The 18,589-nt window shown below is 35.2% G+C and overlaps 1 protein-coding gene across 1 annotated transcript in view; it reads left to right on the forward strand.

The window, feature by feature from the left end:
- STAG2 (stromal antigen 2) overlaps nucleotides 1-18,354 on the forward strand; it is a 130,131-nt gene extending 111,777 nt beyond the window's left edge. The window contains exons 31-35 of the mRNA XM_044682722.1: nucleotides 761-950; nucleotides 1,045-1,158; nucleotides 6,339-6,465; nucleotides 10,832-10,909; nucleotides 16,418-18,354. Coding sequence (XP_044538657.1) covers nucleotides 761-950; nucleotides 1,045-1,158; nucleotides 6,339-6,465; nucleotides 10,832-10,909; nucleotides 16,418-16,441 — 533 coding nt within the window. The 3' untranslated portion in view covers nucleotides 16,442-18,354. The remainder of the gene's footprint in view (nucleotides 1-760; nucleotides 951-1,044; nucleotides 1,159-6,338; nucleotides 6,466-10,831; nucleotides 10,910-16,417) is intronic.
- Nucleotides 18,355-18,589: the final 235 nt, after the last annotated feature.

Consider the following 18,589-nt stretch of genomic DNA (forward strand, 5'->3'; position numbering starts at 1 on the left):
GTAAGGGTAGGCAATGGGGGTCAAGTGACTTGCCCAGGGTCACACAGCTGGGAAGTGTCTGAGGCCGGATTTGAACCTAGGACCTCCCGTCTCTAGGCCTGGCTCTCAATCCACTGAGCTACCCAGCTGCCCCCTAAAAAAGTAGTTTTTTACAGAAATCTTAAAGGGTCTTTCCTCATTTTTTTCTGTTATCTTCCTTCCACTTAAATGATTAAATTCTCTACTTAAATCTATTCTTATCCTAAACTTTCTGTAGACTCTTTCTCCTCCCTTCAGTGCTAATTGCTGTTTTATAACATGATTTCCCTGTCTCCATTCACAGTTTACAAATGAGCTGCTCTTTCACAGTGATGTTATTCTTAATTTTCCTTTTCATTTACACAATGAAATGAAATGTTTTGTTGGTTGAAGCAGTTTCTTGACTCTTGGTTTTATTGTGATGACAAAGTATCGAAAGTGCTTCTTGATTGAAACATTTGTTGGAAATAAGTAGGTTGATGCCTCAGGTACCAGATAACTAGTGTACAAACACATTTATAAAAAACAAACTCCAAAACATACATATACACACATACATACACACATCTATGTGTATGTACACATATGCACAGAGACATATTTATTTATATGTTCACTTATGAAATGAACATTTAATGCTTTAATTGGTCTCGCTCTTTTGACCTATCTGGCCTAAATTATAAATCTGATGCTATACGGTCACTGTGTTTAATTGACATTGCTTACTTATTCTTCCCTCTAGCTGAAGAAAGTAGTAGTAGTGATAGCATGTGGTTGAATAGAGAACAGACAATGCACACCCCTGTTATGATGCAGACACCACAGCTTACTTCGACTATAATGAGAGAGCCTAAAAGATTACGACCAGAGGAGAACTACATGGGTGTCTATCCGATACAGCCAGAACACCATCCTACACCACTCGATTATAAGTAAGTACAATTGATCATTTTCTATGCTTTAAATTTATTAACAACATACCAAAAAAAAAAGTTCAGTTAAAGAAGAATAAAATTCTCCTTGAAGCACGCAGGTAACATGGATGTTAGCTCAAAGACAACAAGAAGAAGCAGCCAGGCAACAGCAAGAGAGAGCAGCAATGAGCTATGTTAAGCTGCGAACTAACCTTCAGCATGCCATGTAAGTGAGAGGGCCATATTTTTGTAAGTCTGGGATTTTCTCTAATTCAGTTTTAACATCCTTGAAATTGTGCCTGGTCTAAACCTTTTTATAGACATCCTAATCCAGTAAAAAGCACATCAGAGTGTTGATATCTAATCTTATTTATTTTAATATATTTGAAATGTTGACCAAATCATTCAGGTCACTCATCTCTTGAATCCTGATATATGCCTGGTCTGTTTCACAAGATTGTCTTGAGGTCCATAGACTTAAGAGTTGGAAAATACTGAACCGCAGTGGCCATTTAGTATAAACCTTACACCACAGGGCTTGGAGACCTCCAAGCATGGGGAGCTCTCCAGCCATTCCATCCTTTATTTGACAGTTCTAATTGTAAGGAAATATTTCATGATATCAGGCCTAAGTGACTTTTTTTTTTAACTTGCTTCTGCACTCTAGAGGCCGAGCAGAATAAGTCCAATCCCTTTCCCACAACATAGCCCTTCAAATACTTGAAGACAGCTATTGTATTGCCCTTCTGAAGGCTAAACATGCCGAGTTCCATCAACCAGTCTTTATGACACAAACTCATGGCCAGATGCTTTTTATGATTGTCTTCTGCATACTCAAGCATAACAATATGTTAGACCATGGTGACTAGAGTTGAACATAGTCCAGATACGGTCTGATAGCACATAGTACAAAGGGACTATCATTGTCTTATTCCTAGAAACTAGGCCCCCCATTGTAGCCCAAAATCATAGTGGCTTTTTTGACTGTTATCTCACACTACTGACTTAGTGAACTTGTGGTTCACTAAAAGTTGCAGTGGTGTCTGACCCCCACCCCTTCCTGCCCTCGCTCCATAAGTACTGTCTTAACCATTCTTTTCCCATCTTATACTTAGGTTGATTTTTTTCTTTTTTCTTTTTTTATTGGCACAAACTTATTAAATACCTATTACATATCCCCTAAGTAGATTCTTTATTATTAGCAAACTGTAGTATTGATTAAAAGATTGGCTTCAGAGCCAGGAAGACTTGGGCTCAAGTCTCACCTTTGGCACATTATTAGCCATGTGACCCTGGTCAATTCACTAAACCTCTCAGTGCTCTAGGAAATCCATTAAATTTTCCCAGGCAACTAAGTTAAGTCGTTCAGTGAATAGAGCAATGAACCTGGAGTCAGGAAGACCTGGATTCAAATAGGGCTTCAGATGCTTAATAGCCATTGGGCAAGTCACTTAACCTTCTTTTGCCTTAGTTTCCTCATATGTAAAATGGCAATAAGAGTTAACACATGCCTTTCAGGGTTGTTTTGACGATCAAATAAGATAATAATTGTAAAGTACTTAGCACAGTGCCTGACACAGAGTAAACTCTATATAAATGTTAGCTATTGTTGTTGTTGCTGCTGCAATACTATTATTGACTATAAGTGCTGATAAAGTTTCTACCTACATTGGTAGAATATATCTTCATCTGGGATTTCTATATGCCAGTGGTACCACAGGTGGTTCATTCCCCATCCCTAACTCTTATTCCATTTAATCAATATATGAGCTATTCCTCCCACTTTATATCATTTGTAAATTTGATTAGCATGCCAAAAATGCCTTGATCCAGGGTATTTATATCCTGGAGAGACTTGACTGGAGATCTGCTATATACAGCTATTCTTTGAGACTGGTTACCTAACCAGTTCTGAATCTGTATGAGATTGCATTTTCATCTAATCCATATCTTTCATCCTTTCCATAAGGATAGTACGAGATACTTTATCTCAAGACTTGCTAATATCCGGAGTAGCATTCTCTTCATTTACTTGTTTAGTCATTCTGTGTAAAGGGGAAATGATGTTGGTTTTGACATGACTTGTTCTTGAGTAAGCCATGCTACTTTAAGTAATCACTATTTCCCTGTTGGGCGTTCTTTTGCTTCACTACACACATTTGTTACAAGGGTTTTGATTCCCCCATCCCCTCCAAGCCCCCAAGGGAAGATAGGGCTACAAGTTGAGTTGCCAAAATCAAAAAAAAGAAGGATCATTATATTTCTTTTAAGTTCCCAGAAAAGGACAGAAGGAAATTTAAAAGGAAACACAGGCAAAAAGGACAGTTTTGAAATTTATATGTTCATTTTGTCATAGAGGAATAGCAAGCCTCACAATATTCTTTTTCTATTGTATATAGAAATGCTTTTTTGATTTGGTGTCAAATCTAGATTAAAACAAAACAAAAAACTTCCCAGAAATCAAAATCAAGCTCACTTTTCATATTGTTCTTTTTCCCTTTTTTGAAAATTAGAAGAATATTTGTGCTTTCTCTGTATCGTACTACCTCTCTGGCTTTCCATGATTTTTTAAGTACTACTGGCAATGATTTAGCAATCACATCTACTGGTTGTTTCAGGACTTATGTATATAGTTCTGGTTCAGATTGCTTGAATTCTTGAAGGGCAACTGAGTACTTTTACTATCTCCGTAGTTATCCTTGATTTCAACTCACAGTTAGTCATTTTAGATTTATAGGGCCATGTAGATAATACATATAAAAGGGCTTTGTAAAATATTTTTTAACCGAGAAGCTACCAAAAGGCTTCACTTTATATTTGTAAGAGATTACATTTCATCATAAGTTAAAGACGTTTTTTCCTCTGAAACTTGATTTAGAAATCTGACTCGAACCTTAATGAAAGTATTGGTAGTCTTTCCAAAAAGTCGGTTATTTTGTTTTCTTGATACATTTTCTTCTAAGGCAAAATGAAATCAACATTTTGAGCTTCAAAGGCTAACTCATAAAAATCTAACTCATAGAGTACCATAGCCCAAGTAAGAAATTTTTAAGCGGGAAATGGTTTTGGCATTTCAATTTTTGTTGACAGGGCCACTACTCCATATATTTGTCTCTTTTACTCACCTGGCCAGATTTTAGAAATATGGATTCCCTTAGCTCCAGTTTACTTGTGGTATTCCTCTTCTCTTTCAAGGCCAACTTCAACCAAAAGGATTATTGGCAGGAGGGATTAGGGATGTAGTTGAATAGCATGAGAAGGGTAAGGAGGTAGAGAAAAATAGTACCCTGTATTTATTTTCCTTCCAGAATTAAGCCTTGTGCATGTCCTTCTTCAGTTCATGTAAGGGCTTGAGGGCCCATCTCTTCTATCTCTTTAGCATTAGTAATAAGATGGACACCATAGAGGAAATAAATTTTCCTTCACATCTCTTCATTACCCTCCTTTTAAACTGACAGATGGGCCCTCCTAGTTGAATAAAAATGTACATTTCAGAGAAAATCCAGACTCTCATTGTGTACATTGGGTGAGTGTGATGTGTCTTGGTGATTGAAATAAGGTACATGTTCAGGAATTTGTCCTTGGAAGATCAATTTTTAAATTCTGGATCTTCCATTTTCTCCTTGATATTGGACAAAATATTTAACCTTCCAGGACCTCAGTTTCCTCAGGTAAAATGAAGTGGTTGGTCTAGATGACCTCTAATGATCTGTTTGTTATAATCTAATGACTAGGGCTGGACAATCTGCAGGCTTTGGGGAGTAGCTGAAGTAGAAGTAGAGCCTGTGGAGTCTCTTCTTCCTCTTTCTTCTGGCTATAGTCCTGTCAGTACTGCTCCAGGCATGCATTAAAGAGTATTTCTCTGACAGTTGCCAGTAAAGTGGAGAAGGGAGAGGTAGAAAAGGGGAGTTTTCTGAGTTGGCGAGTTGGCATATAAGCCCTTAAAGCAGGGGTCAGCAACCTTTTTGGCCGTGAGAGCCATAAATGCCACATTTTTTAAAATGTAATTTCGTGAAAGCCGTACAGTGCTCACAGTGGGCGCTCCTGTAACAGCGCCTGAAAAAAAATTGACTTTATGGCTCCTGCAGAAAGAGCCATATGTTGCCGACCCCTGCCTTAAAGGAACAGATCTCAAACACATTTCAGATGATGATTAGAAAGAGCATACTTTAACTCTATGACTGAGGTTTGAATGCTAATTTTCTGAATTTTATATGTTTTTCTTTTCAATTAAACTTAAGCTTATGAGTTCTAAGAGAGGGATACTATTTTTTCTTAAAGTAACTCTTTAGTTTAGTCAGAATCAGGGATCTTTGTGTTAATAGGAACTCTTTCAAGTGTTATTTTGTCCAACTCTTATCCCAAGTATGAATCCTCTCCTCTTAACAATCCTAACACAAAATGATAAGGAATTTAGACATTCTTATGCCTGTCCATTCTGGTTTTGAAATGGGCTGCTTGCTGAATGATAAGGATTCCCTTATTTTTACTAAAAATCTTCCTGTAACTTTCACTGATTCTAGTTTTGTCCTTTGTGACCAAATAGTACCAAATCTTCCCCCTATATGAATTTCCATATTGAGGAATTTCTTTTCCCCTGGTCTAAGCTTTTCTTTGTAAAATTGAGTCTCCAGAATTGGGATAACTTGTTCAGAACCTGCTTTTGAACACAAGCAGTTGTATTTGTATCATGATTTATACATTGAGAATGTTTTGACTCTTTGCTAAGGTTAGAATATTCACTTTTAGTTTTTGCAAATAGGTTTCTCAACTTTAAAAAGTATATAAGGCTTATAAATTGTCAATGAGAGAAGAAAGTTGCTATCTGTATTCTAAAGAATTTTCAGTGGTCTCTTTTATGTCTTGGAGACTCATCTCTTATTCAAGGAAGCTGGAATGAAGTAAATCTTGTAATTATTTCTTCACTTTATCTTTTCATGTAGTGCCTACCACATAGCCCTTAATAATTGCTTATTGACTGAAAGGCAGCATAGTACATTGGATAGAGTGCTAGATTTGGTGTCAGTAGACATGTGTTCAATTGCTTCAGGTACTTCCTTAGCTGCACCAACCCATGGATGAGTCACATAACCTCATTTTCTTCATCTGTTCTTATTCAGAAAGCACTTTGCAAACATATTTGCTGATCTAACTAATCACAAAAATAACTTCTCTTGCTAGGGTTATTTGATACTCATATCATATTGTTTCATGACATTTAGAAGATAGCATAACTTAGTCATACTTTCATTTCTCATAGTAAAGTAAAATAAACAGAAACTTTCAGGCTTTATAGATGTTTGAGCATTTGTGTTTTTAAAATAAATTTAATCAATTTCTATTCTGCCAATAATCTTTCATAATATTTGCTTTCAATCTTGACGATTTCAAATTTTGTTTCTTTAGTCGGCGTGGTACCAGCCTAATGGAAGATGATGAAGAACCAATTGTTGAAGATGTCATGATGTCCTCGGAAGGGAGGATTGAGGATCTTAATGAGGGGATGGATTTTGACACAATGGATATAGACTTGGTAAGTACTTCTTTCGTCTTTTAAGATCATGATTCCTTCATTTTAGTAGTAAGGTCGTTTGTTACCTCTCAATATTAGTGAAGAATGTTGGCATTAGTGTATACCCTTGATTGAATTATTTTGTCACTGTTAGAGAAGAGGGTTGAATATTGAAGCATATTGAAGTATATGCTTAGAATTGGAGGTTTTTCTTTAGGTCTCAAGTTAAGATAGCTTCCAGGTCTTTTGTTTGCATATAATCTATTTGAACCTAGGTTTATGTTCAGGATACCTAGTGTATATTCTGCTAAATCTAAATATCCAGATATGATTTAATCAAATGTTGTTCAAAGATTCTATTTTAAAATATAATTATTATCCAGCATATAGTCCCACTTTTTATAGTTATCAAAAATATGATTGGTTCATTGCTATCTTATTTTGAGACAAATTAAGAACTTTTAAAATCAGTTGGTAGAAGAGAACTCATTTAACTTCACATAAAATTGAACAGAAATATGCTTTTAAAAATATCTACCTACCTATAATCTGCTCTTGAGAGCTGGATATTTTGTTGCCATCAAGGAAGATTGAAGTGCCATAGGTCAATCTCAGCTTTGACTTCCAGTTTATAGAAAAGATCAGGGTCATTTGATGTGTGAGCTTTAATTGTCTTTGAACCATCTGTGTTGTCATGTATCTTTTCCAGCTTTCTTTCTTATATACAGTTGGAATTGGCCTTAATGCTAAGGCTAAGTTCAAGGCTTGTAACCTCTATGCCATATCTTCCTCCCTCCTCTCTGATATTTCCCTATTTCATTCCATTCTCTTTGCATTTTCAGTCTTTCTACCTAGATAGGCTATTCTTTCATCTACAAATCTGCTTAATTCTCCCCAGTCCTAAAATGAAAACAGAAAACTTCTTTCAATTCCACCCTATCAGGTTGCTTTTTCCATCTCCTTTCTCTACTTTGCTGCCAAAATCCAATCTCTAGACTCAATATTTCCAGTTTTTCGCCACTTATTTCCATCTTTTCTTGCTTACAATCTTGCTCCTGTCTCTACTGCTCTGCTGAAACGCAGAAAGAAGAATTCAGTGATAATCTGCTTAATAATAAATTCAATGAGTCTTTCTTTTTCCTTGACTTCTGCACAGCATTTCACAGAATTTTCTGTGGACATGTGTACCATCTCCCTTTTTAATTTGGCCCTTGGATTCTCTGACACCAACCTTTCTTCAGCCAATTCTCTCTGATCATACTATTCTGTGTTTCTTTACATCTTCTTCCTCCCACCTTCTAGATATAAGCATTCTCCAGAATCAGCACTGGGAGGGACTTCAGGGGCACTATACCAGAACCAATCTGTCTATGTCGTACTTGGCAGGTGGTTATTTATTTAGGCTTTACTTGAAGATAGTCTAAAGAGGAGCCCACTCCTTCTCGCAATCCATTTCTGAGTTTTGTACTTTAAGATACTAATTCTCTCTCTTTATACTCATTGCTTCTAGTTTTTTTTTTTTAACTTGTTTCAATCTAATCCTTTTTAGTTGTGGCAGCCCTTCTGTGGTGGGTATTTTTCACTTCTTCAGTTTTGTGTTACCTGTCCTATTGTCCATGATCTTTCAGTACTTGGAAGTTGTTTTTCTTTAGGTTAAATATTTCTAGTTTCTTTAGCTGATAAACATTTGGATTTAACTCAAGGCTCTTTACTGTCTTAATTGCTTCCTTCTGGATAATCTTTAATTTATAAAGGTCCTTAAAATAAGGTGCCTACATCCGGCAAGGACAGAGTACAGTAGAGAGTGATCACTTCCCTACCACTGGACATTGTGCTCTTTGTGGTCCAAGATAAGTTTGCTATTCATGAAAATGCTTGGGTCTCCTATGTAGCCATATTTCTCCCTTCTGATTTAAAAAAAGTTGACTTTTTTTATCTCAACTTTTATACTCATCCATTCTTCTTAATGGATGTGGATCAAATTCTTTCATGTCCTGTCATACATCTCTTCTGGTTCTGTCTTGTATGAACTTATTGTATGTGCTATTTCATACCTTTATCTAAGTCATTGATTAAAAAAATGTTACACGGGGTCAACTATAGATCCCTTTGGTTACCCTACTGATGACTTGCCAATTTTATTGGACCATTAATTAACCCTTTGGGTCTCTCTATTTTTTCATTTCTGAAGTCACTGTTTCTCAGCATTTTTCTGTCTTCTCCACAAGAATGGTATGAAGGACTATAAAATCTAGGTACACTACATATACAGCATTCCCCTGAATATGGTAACTCTTAAAAATAACACTGTAGTCAGTTTGGTATGACCTGTTTCAATGAAATTAAATTGGTTATTTGATAACTGGTATTTTTCTAGCTGTCTAGAGACCATTTCTATAAATATATATTTTAGAATTTTGTCGGGAATCTCAATCAAAGCCACTGATTTGTAGTTTGTAGGACTTAGTTGATTTCTTTATATAGTCAGAATATTTTTCCCTCTCAAGTTTTGTGGTACCTTTCCCAAGGTTACTAATCAGTGGCCTATGAATACATCTTCCATTTCTTTCAGTATCCTAGCTTTAGTTTGTGTAGGCCTAATAACTTGAACTCATCAAGGACAAGTAGTTACTCTCTGGCCTTTTCCCAGTTTATCTTGTGTTTCATTTCCATGGTGCCACCACCCCACCCCCACCCCCTTTTTGGAGGGGCTTGTCTTTAGCTTTCCTTTCCAATCTTGCCTGTTTTCATTTTCATCTGCTTATGTATATCTTTTAAATATATTGACTTTGGTTTCTTTTTACATAGTTTTCATAAGTTTTCAAATCATGAAAAAAGAATGTTAGTGACATTCTGTGTGCCATTTTCTTTAGAAAAAAGTACTCTTTCTGATCAGAATTGTTACCTTTTGTGTCTTTAGAATTTCCTTCTTAAATGTTGCCTATCCCTCTTTGGCTGATATTTTTTTTTTTGTGGTGTAATATGAAATGGGTACTCCTCCCTCCTTCCCCTTGTTTGTCCCATTCTACCAACAGCAGCATTCATCTTTATTGGTGAAAATCAATTCTACCAGTTTTCCTTGTTAGTTCCTCTACCTTTCTGAAGGATGAGATTATTGTTAAGTCAAGCCAAGGAATTATTAGCTACTCTGCTTTTGGTGGAGAAAGCACTCTAGCAGATGTCCACTAACTGACATTCCTTATCACTATTTCATGGCAAGCTTATGATATCTTTCCTACGCTTCTCAATAATTTATTCTTTCTTTCTAGGTGGGTTATATGACAACATCACTTCTTCCTCTCCTCCTCCCCCCCCCCCCCCCCTTGATTTTGACCCAAGTGTTTTCAACTGGGTTTCCTTTCCCCTTATTTCTGAAAATTTTCACATATTTAAACACTTCTATCTTTAAAAAAATCTTTTTCTACATGTAAAACTAACTTCCAGCTTTTTATTTCTATCTGTAATTCCTGCTAACTTATTGTGTTGAAAACTGATTTCGTCTTTCCTCTCTATGATATCCCTTAAATCAATCCCTCCATTACATTCTAGTTCTGCCTTTTTTTTTTTTTTATCTCTTTATTTGGACTATTACTGTATCCTTCTAACTACTCTCCCTCTGTCTAGTCTGTTGTTACTTTTGCTTATACATTGCTTCCAAAGAAGAGTTTGATCACTTTGTTTCTCAAAACCCTTTAATGATTCTACTCCTCCTTTACCTATTGGATCAAGTATTACTTGATATATTTTTTGCTACCTTCAACTTTATTCTTCCAACTCTCCTGCCATATTGGACAGTGATTTTTCTTTATTGTAATCTCATAGTCCTGTTCTCTCATACTGCTTTATAGCCCTCCTTTGAATTTAGCTATGAAAATTCAAATCAAGATTTAAATATATTTGTTTTCCTTACCTAGATTGTAAGCTACTGAAGGATAAAGGTCCAGATCTTATATCCTTGCATTTCCTAGGGCTTAGTGCAGGGCCTTGTGCCAATTTAGCAGATACTTAATTATTGCTAGTTGCAGTTGTCGAAGAAAGTCCCTAAGAAAATGACGTTATGCATTTTGAAGTAATGTATTTTATTGGTCAGGTATAGTTTATTTGTACTTGAACTCTATTTTGAAGCTGTTTTTCAAACTGTCTTTGCTATTGAAATCTTGTTTTTGAAATGTTGTATTTGCATTTTAGCTACATTGTTATAAAATTTTCCTTGGGTGAACTCTTTATTCTTCCATAGTCTATATGTAATATAGTGCTAATATTGCAAAATAATGGAGCCCTGTTGCATGATAGTGCCAATGTGAATACTACATTATCAGGCTCCATCTGTGAATGTACACTTACTTTCCTTTTTCTTTCTTTCTTTTTTTTTTTTTTTTTTTCAAAGCCACCATCCAAGAACAGGAGAGAGAGGACAGAGCTGAAGCCTGATTTCTTTGATCCTGCTTCAATTATGGATGAATCAGTAGGTCTCATTTAAGTCATTAGGATTTCAAACTCAAAAGTATAGGGGGCTTCAATTTAAAATTTATGTTGTGTTCAACATGTTTGTGAGTTGTTTGGAACTTGCCGAGTACATTCTTCCATCAAATCGTATTATACTTGAAGAACTGGTTCCCAGACTAATTGACAAAGCCTAATTAATTCATTCTATACCTGATGAGACTTTCACATACAGCAGTTTTTCTATGAGAAATTACATTCTGAATTCTAGTTTGGAATGCTAGGGGCATGTCTTACCATATTCTAATTCAAGTAGTAGGAAATGGGACACTGGAAAGTTTTGGGGAGTTTACAGAGAGGAGAGGGTGATAGGAGCACCTCAGTGATGAAGCTTTTGTAATTTGGGGCTTTTTGATTGAAAAAATCCTTGGGTGTTCTTTGGCAAGATTCCAAGTCACTACCCTTCCTTTACCTTGGTCTCCAGGGATTGAATTGTTGGCTTTTTCCATTGATCACTATGAAATAGAAGTACTTTCCTACTCTTCTGTCCCAGAACAAAGTATATTTATTTTGGGGCATTTTTAAAAGGGTTTTTACTTCTATGGATTGACCAAAGAAAGCAAGGGGAAAGAAAAAGTTGCCTTGTATTAATTGGAATAAAAACAGATCACAGTCTTGGTTAGCATCTTTTTAGCTTGCCTCTTGAGCCCTTGTTTTCTCTACTTCTAAAAATTAAGGATTACATTTCTTTCGCATACCTTTGGAGGATACCTACTTTCTAACATTCAAAAGGCCACAGAGATGATGATCATGTTGAGGAAGATGGTGATGGTGAAGGACTTAGAAAAAACATTAACTTCTTGTGCACATATTCAATAAACAGCTGTGGTTCAGTGGAGAGTGCAAGTCTAGAGTTAGGAAGACTTTGAGTTCAAATACAGCCTCAGGCACTGCCTATCTTTGTGAACCTGGGCAAGTGACTTAACCTCTGATTGCCTGGCAAAAGAATCCACTGGGGAAGGAAGTGGCAAACTACTCCAGGATCCTTGCTAAAAAAACCTCATGAATGGTTGAACACAACTGAATAACTAAATGACAGCAGTGTGCAGTGCTCTGTCCTTTAGGCCTGTGATAAAGAATTATTATTATTATTATTATTATTATTATTATTATTGTTATTATTATTGTTATTGTTATTATTGTTATTATTATTATTATTATTATTATTATTATTATTATTATTATTATTATTATTATTATTATTATTATTAGCCCTTGTTCTCAAGGAAGTAAGTCTTCATTTTGGAAGAAAACCCAGACATGCTTTCCTTTGTTCCATCCTCCACCCCTCTCCAGGTCTTAGTAACAACTCTAAGACAGAAGGGCTAAGGGCTAGTCAATTAGGGTCAAGTGACTTGCCCAGGTCACACAAATAGGAAGTGTCTGAGGCCAGGTCAGGTCCTCCTGACTCCAGACCTAGTACTCTATTCACTGTGTCTGTCATCTAGCTGGGCTGCTTTGTCTTAGTAACAACTCTAAGACAGAAATGTTCCATTTTTCCTTACAAAGGAACACTAATCTGAGTATTTTATCACAAAGAATTGGAGGGAAATGACTTTTATTTTAAATTTTTATGAAGGAAAATGTCAGAAGCTAGGCTCTTTTCTGACCTCAAATGAAGTCTCTGAATGTTCAGCATATTTATTAACTTGTCTCTAGTGCCTGCCAAGCAAGGACCATCCTAAGCAGAATTTCGCCTGGTTTGTCTTTCATCATATTCTTCCAGGTTCTCTAGTGCCCAATGCCCTTATGCTCTTCTGAGCCAGCTACTCAAGGCCTGGCTTGGAAGAAAGTCTACACCCCCTAGCACATGTAGAGCCACTGTACACTTTTAGTGTTCACTATCTTACAAGACTGTAGGTACTCACAGTTTCAAATAATTCATTGGTAGGAAGTTCTTTATGTTAACTCCACAGATAATGGTTAAAAATAATATTTTTCTTTAGCTTTATATATTCAACCTAATCTTTACATTTACATTTACAGTCCATCAGGGTTATATTGAATTACATTCAGTATTCTCTATGTCTCAAGACAGGAAAGCAGTAATACATTTTAGAGATTCACAGCAGGCATTAAAACCAAGTGTTTAACCAAAATGATTTTCTGTTTTTCCTTAATATGAAAAAAAATTATAGTAAAAATTTTCCTTCTTTCTGATATCCTGAGAGAGGCAGGCTGCCATTATTGAAATTTGTGTTTCCTAAACATTGTCCTTGACTTATCCCGTGGATGAAAGATCAGCATTTTAATTTTTTTTTTTAATTTTTGTTTTTGATTTAGTAGTTCGAAACTCTAAGGTCAGTATAGAAAGATGGGAGTTTGTAAAATTGTGACTTAACACTTTTGTATTACTTTTCACATTGGATCTATGTGGCACAGCATTCTTATTGTGTTTGAGGCATAGAGGTTATTTGTTAAAGGTCCCATAGCAGATTCCATGTGGGATCACTATTTTTTTTCATGTGTGTTTTTTGGTCTATATCAATTGACTTTCCCACATGCTGTGGAACCTAAACTTTCATTTCCTCATTACACCACATGATGGCAGCAGGCTATCATTCTGTGGTTAGGTGATTTTAAAAGTGGAACATTTTTTTCAAATTAAGAAATGACTTCTTTCTAGGTACATTTGTAGCCTTTTGATTAAGTAAAACCTGTTTTGTGTTTCATGAAATTCCCTCTGTTTTTAGTTATTGATACAATAGAGAAGGAGGTTTTTTTTTTTTTTTAAACAAAAAAACAATTTAAATTTTTGTCCTTTTTTATTGCTTTTTTTGTCACTCACTTTAGGGAAATAGTGTTTGAAATATGCAGCATGAAACATTAAGCCATTCATTTGATATTGAGGGCTTTTAAAAACAATCTTCAATATTAGAGTAACAGGACTAGAATTCCACAGATTTCTAGTTCAACAGGAGCTCAGAAAGCTTAAATGTTTTAGGTAAGGCCACATAGCAGCAGAGCCAGGATTAAAAACCATGTCTTCTTCATTCCCAACAAGTCGAGTTTACGCTGTTCCTTTACCTGATCCCTACTCCTTATTCATATGTATAATCTACATAGCAAACAATTAGGAATCAATGAAAGTATTATGTAATAGAATTCTAGAATACTGTAGTAAGGTACATGAGGGAATTCACATGACATAATGTGATAAAAGCTTACTCTAGACATGTGATCTTTCCCAAGGCATTTCCCTGTTGGGGCCTTCAGGTTTCTTATCTGTAAATGAGGAGGTTGGACTATTTGATCTCTCAGGTTTTATAGCTCTTAACATTTCATCAGAGAGATGTTACTTGTTTTCCTAATGAAAATGAGAAAAAATAATGAATTTAAAATTCACCTTCAAATTACCATTCTTTTGTCAGCTATATCTGACATCTATTTCCAACTAGCATGTCCATGTGTATACTGAAATTCTCTATAATTTTATGATGATTTGTAAGTTACATTAAAGACAGTAAATAATACAAAAATTATTAAATTCCTTTCTAGAAGGCAATATAATATAATGAAATCAGTATATTTCTGATTATATCACACAATTTCCATAGACAGTCTTGAGATCACTGTAAGACAATTCTTAGATATGTCTACATATTTCATACAAATTTCTGACAAGATAATTTTTAAGGTGTTTCATTATTAGACACTAGCTTTTTAAATATTTGCTTTCTACTGTCTGGAAGCATGTAATGCTACTTTATCCCATTGTGACTCTGCTTTTTTCCTCCACATACAGGTTACAGACATTCTTTCTTAATATCAAGATAACACTAAAGTGGATTTTTTTTTATGTGTGTGCATATTCTTATTTAGCTATAAATCCTTTTTTGAGCAGGCCTATTTTGGGTTTAAAGAACAAGGAGATATTGAGAACAAATTTCCTTTATAGTTTCTGCTTTTTCTTTAATCATCAAAATTGTCCGTAGAGCAATAGTGCCAGCATGCCATTATATTGCTAAGAAGGCATAGCACAACAAAGCTGTTCTTGTATCCCAGTGCCTAATCCATGGAACAAGTATTTGATTGTCTTGTGTACAAGTTCTGAATAGAAAAACTTAAGTATTCTTGGTATTGTTATTGGAGCTAATTTTGACCCAGATAAATTCTCACCATCTACATCTAGTCTATCACTGCCAAAGCAAAACAGTGGGAGAACTAGGGAATGATGCATTTCTTCTTCCCCTACAGCAGGGGTCGGCAACGTATGGCTCTTGAGCCATATCTGGCTCTTTCTGCAGGAGCCATAAAGTCCATTTTTTTTTTCAGGCGCTGTTACAGGAGTGGCACTGCGAGCACTGTACAGCTCTCACGAAAATACATTTTAAAAAATGTGGAGTTTATAGCTCTCATGGCCAAAAAGGTTGCCAACCGACCCCTGCCCTACAGAGTTCAAAGCATTTCTTTTTTCCTTGTTAATTACTTACAGTTAAGTCTGGGGTCAATATCTTCCCAGGTCTCAGAAAGCTATTTTCGTAGCAGTGTACATCTTATTTGGGGAAATAGTTTGAAGGCTTCATGGACTCCATTGTGATGGGACTCTGAGGCGAATCTTGACTTAGCTAAGTTCATCCTATCTTTCTGCTCAAGACAAAAAAGATGACTCATTTCAACTTTATTGGCAGAGTAACCGCTTAGATTTCTAGCAAAGACATAACCGAAACCTAGATCCCTCTTTTTTTTTTTTCTCTCTCTTTAAAAGAGATGTTCCCACCCCACCCTCCACACATCTTCTTTTCAGTTGTCCAGCAACTGTCTTAACACTGATAAGTTATTAAGGTTGTGTGTATTGTATGTTGACCATTCTTTTCCCAGCTGTGTTTTTTTTTTTTTTTGGAAAGTTGCAGAAAAGAGAAGAGCATTTTGTTTCATGTTATCCTTATTTCTTTGATTTCTAAAAATATTAAAATTACATGGCAATTTACCTGGAGTAAATTCTCTAAAACAAGGTTTTTCATCTGGGATGGTTGGGAAAATAAATACATCTTTATTTCTCCTAATGTTTAACTAAAATTTAGGATTTCCTTCAATTGTTTCTGAATATTAATCTGAGGGATCCATAGCTTTCCCCAGACTGCTTACTCTTTGTTAGTTCTACTCATTTCAGAGTACAGATAACCAAACATAAGGGCCCTGGAAGTGGGTCTTACCTTTTCTTCTCCAAAATATTCTTTATGAACATGAACCTGTGAGATGAAATAAGATGTTAACTTTTATTTGGGGAACTTTAATTAATTTTTGAGTCTTCTGTCCTTAGTTGTACATGTAAAGTCAATTCTGATTGGATCATTTCATTCGTGTTAAGAAAAAAAAAACAGGCCCTTGTCAAATAAGTTGGCAAGAGAACTGGGCCATCTCTTGTGGGATGTCATAAGTACGTTACTTCACTGACTTTGAATTGTTATATAGAACTAGTGATCTAATATATGCTTGATTTTAACAATCTCTTTTCCTCTCTCATTAGGTTCTTGGGGTGTCAATGTTTTAATCTGTGGTGAAGTCATTTTCTAAGTGGAAGAGGAAGTTTTTCAATAAAGTTGGGCTAGTAGATACAGTGAAATTCTGTACAGATTTTTCTCTAAGGAGAATGAAACCTGCCTACCGAGATCAAGTGCATTGAGAGGCAGTTTTGTTTGCCTGAAAAAAAAAAAAAAAGTAAAGGACAAGTAAACAATTTGAGGATAAGCTACAGTTTCTGTTGGAAAGCAGTTATTTTATTTATGTGCTATTAGTTGATTTCAAATCATAAGAAATAATTCCCTCTTTGTTTTTAATCTAACCAGAATCTGAGAGGTACTTGATACAGATAGAAATCCTTTTCTCACACATTTATTTACTGGGTGTACTAAATAATCATGACCTCTGCTGGATTTTTGTTTACATCCATGAACTGAAATGACAGATGGAGTAATTTTCCCCATCCTGAGATTGTAGAGCAGAAGAGTTTGGCATTTTAAATTTAAGTGCTCAAAACTTCAGTCAGTGGAAACTTTGTGTTAAGTGCTGTAGTCATGGAGAAAAGTAAACTTAGAAGCAGAACTTTTACAATTTTTTCACCTAAAATGTATTTTAAGATATTTTTAAAATCCAAAAGCTTCTTTAGCCTTCTCAGAAATATCCAGATTCAGTGAACTGCCAGAAGGTAACCAATCTCAGACATGCTTGCCCATTATCAACCCTGAAAGTTTGCTTGTCCTTTAAAGAAAAAAAATGTAATGTTGTGAAATTCTTTCCAGTAGTGCCACTGTATTTTGTCTCCAAATAAAAGAAGCTTATTGTAGTATGTTTGCAGAAAAATTCTAAACAAAAATTATACAGCTTATTAGAGTGTGGGAATAGGGAATCTAAATTTTAAATAAAATTATATATATATATAAATTGGTGCTGATTTTATAATTGCGCAGTTTGTTTAGTTTTTTCTTACTTTTAAATTCCAACTTAAAATTATGAGGTTTCAGAAATATATTGAAAGTTTAACAATGTTTAAAAATAGAAAAGCATGAGTGTTCCATGCTTTAAAATGATTTTTAAATTTGTATTTTATATTGTTTTATCTATCTGTCTTTGCAAGCAGTCTTCAGGTTAAAGATACTTCTAACAGGTTACAGTACATTTCCTCTGTATGTAAATTAGATGGGATAATAGAAATCCATAACCCATAATATTCTTTGAAAGCTAAGCTTTAAACCTTCATTTTGTGTCCTTTCACAAACAAATCCAACAGAAAGTGGCGACCTGCCATTTTGACATCAACTCATTCTGCTAGGCTTAGGCAGCTAGACATCATTTTAAACAAAATATTAACTTATATTACATATGTATATTTTTTGTCAGTTGTCTCTCAGTTCTTGAGGTATATTCTTTTAATCATTCCATGCCTTACTATGCTTGCAATACCAGAACATCCCCAGTTAGATGAATTGAAAGAAAGGCTTCCTTCCTGTATCTGGATTCCCAAAAGTAAGCATTGGGCTGCGGTAGCCAAAAACCATAGATGATCTTAAGGGATCATGAGCAAATCTCAATATTTTACTAAGTCATGGGCTTACTGACCAGCCCCCAACCAGACCTGCCTAACTCACTTTCATAAACAAATAATCTCATGTCTGAAAGTACTGCCTATGTTGTTCTCCACACCACTGCATTTAATAGAGCTGCTGAGAGGACTGTATATATGATTTTCAACTTAAGTTGATTTGTTTTCTCACTCTTGAAAAAGGAGCATTTCTTTGTGAAAGCAGTTCTTACAGCTTTGTTTTCAACCAGCTAAAAATGTTTTATATATTTACCTTAACCTGTTGTCCTCTACATTCTATTGTCCTAATTGTACTGTTTTCTGATTTGTATTTATGTCTTGAGACAGTAACTTTTTGAATAAAAATAAACCTACAGTATGTTGTATGTTTGCTCTTTTTGAATCACAAGGGGGCTGGGGTGGGGGTGGGGGGCAGCTAACGTAAGCTTTCTCATGATGGAAATGTTATGTTTATAGGAATTCTTTTACCATGTCTTTTAAGTGTTTGTTTCAAAGTTGATATAATGTATGGAAAACAGCACTGTTTTATATTTGTAACAAATTGTACGAGTTTTTTAATGTGAATAAAGCACTAATTGGGTTAATAACTTAAAGTAGACA

The sequence above is a fragment of the Gracilinanus agilis genome, chromosome X (genome assembly GCF_016433145.1).
Source record: "Gracilinanus agilis isolate LMUSP501 chromosome X, AgileGrace, whole genome shotgun sequence".
NCBI lineage: Eukaryota > Metazoa > Chordata > Mammalia > Didelphimorphia > Didelphidae > Gracilinanus > Gracilinanus agilis.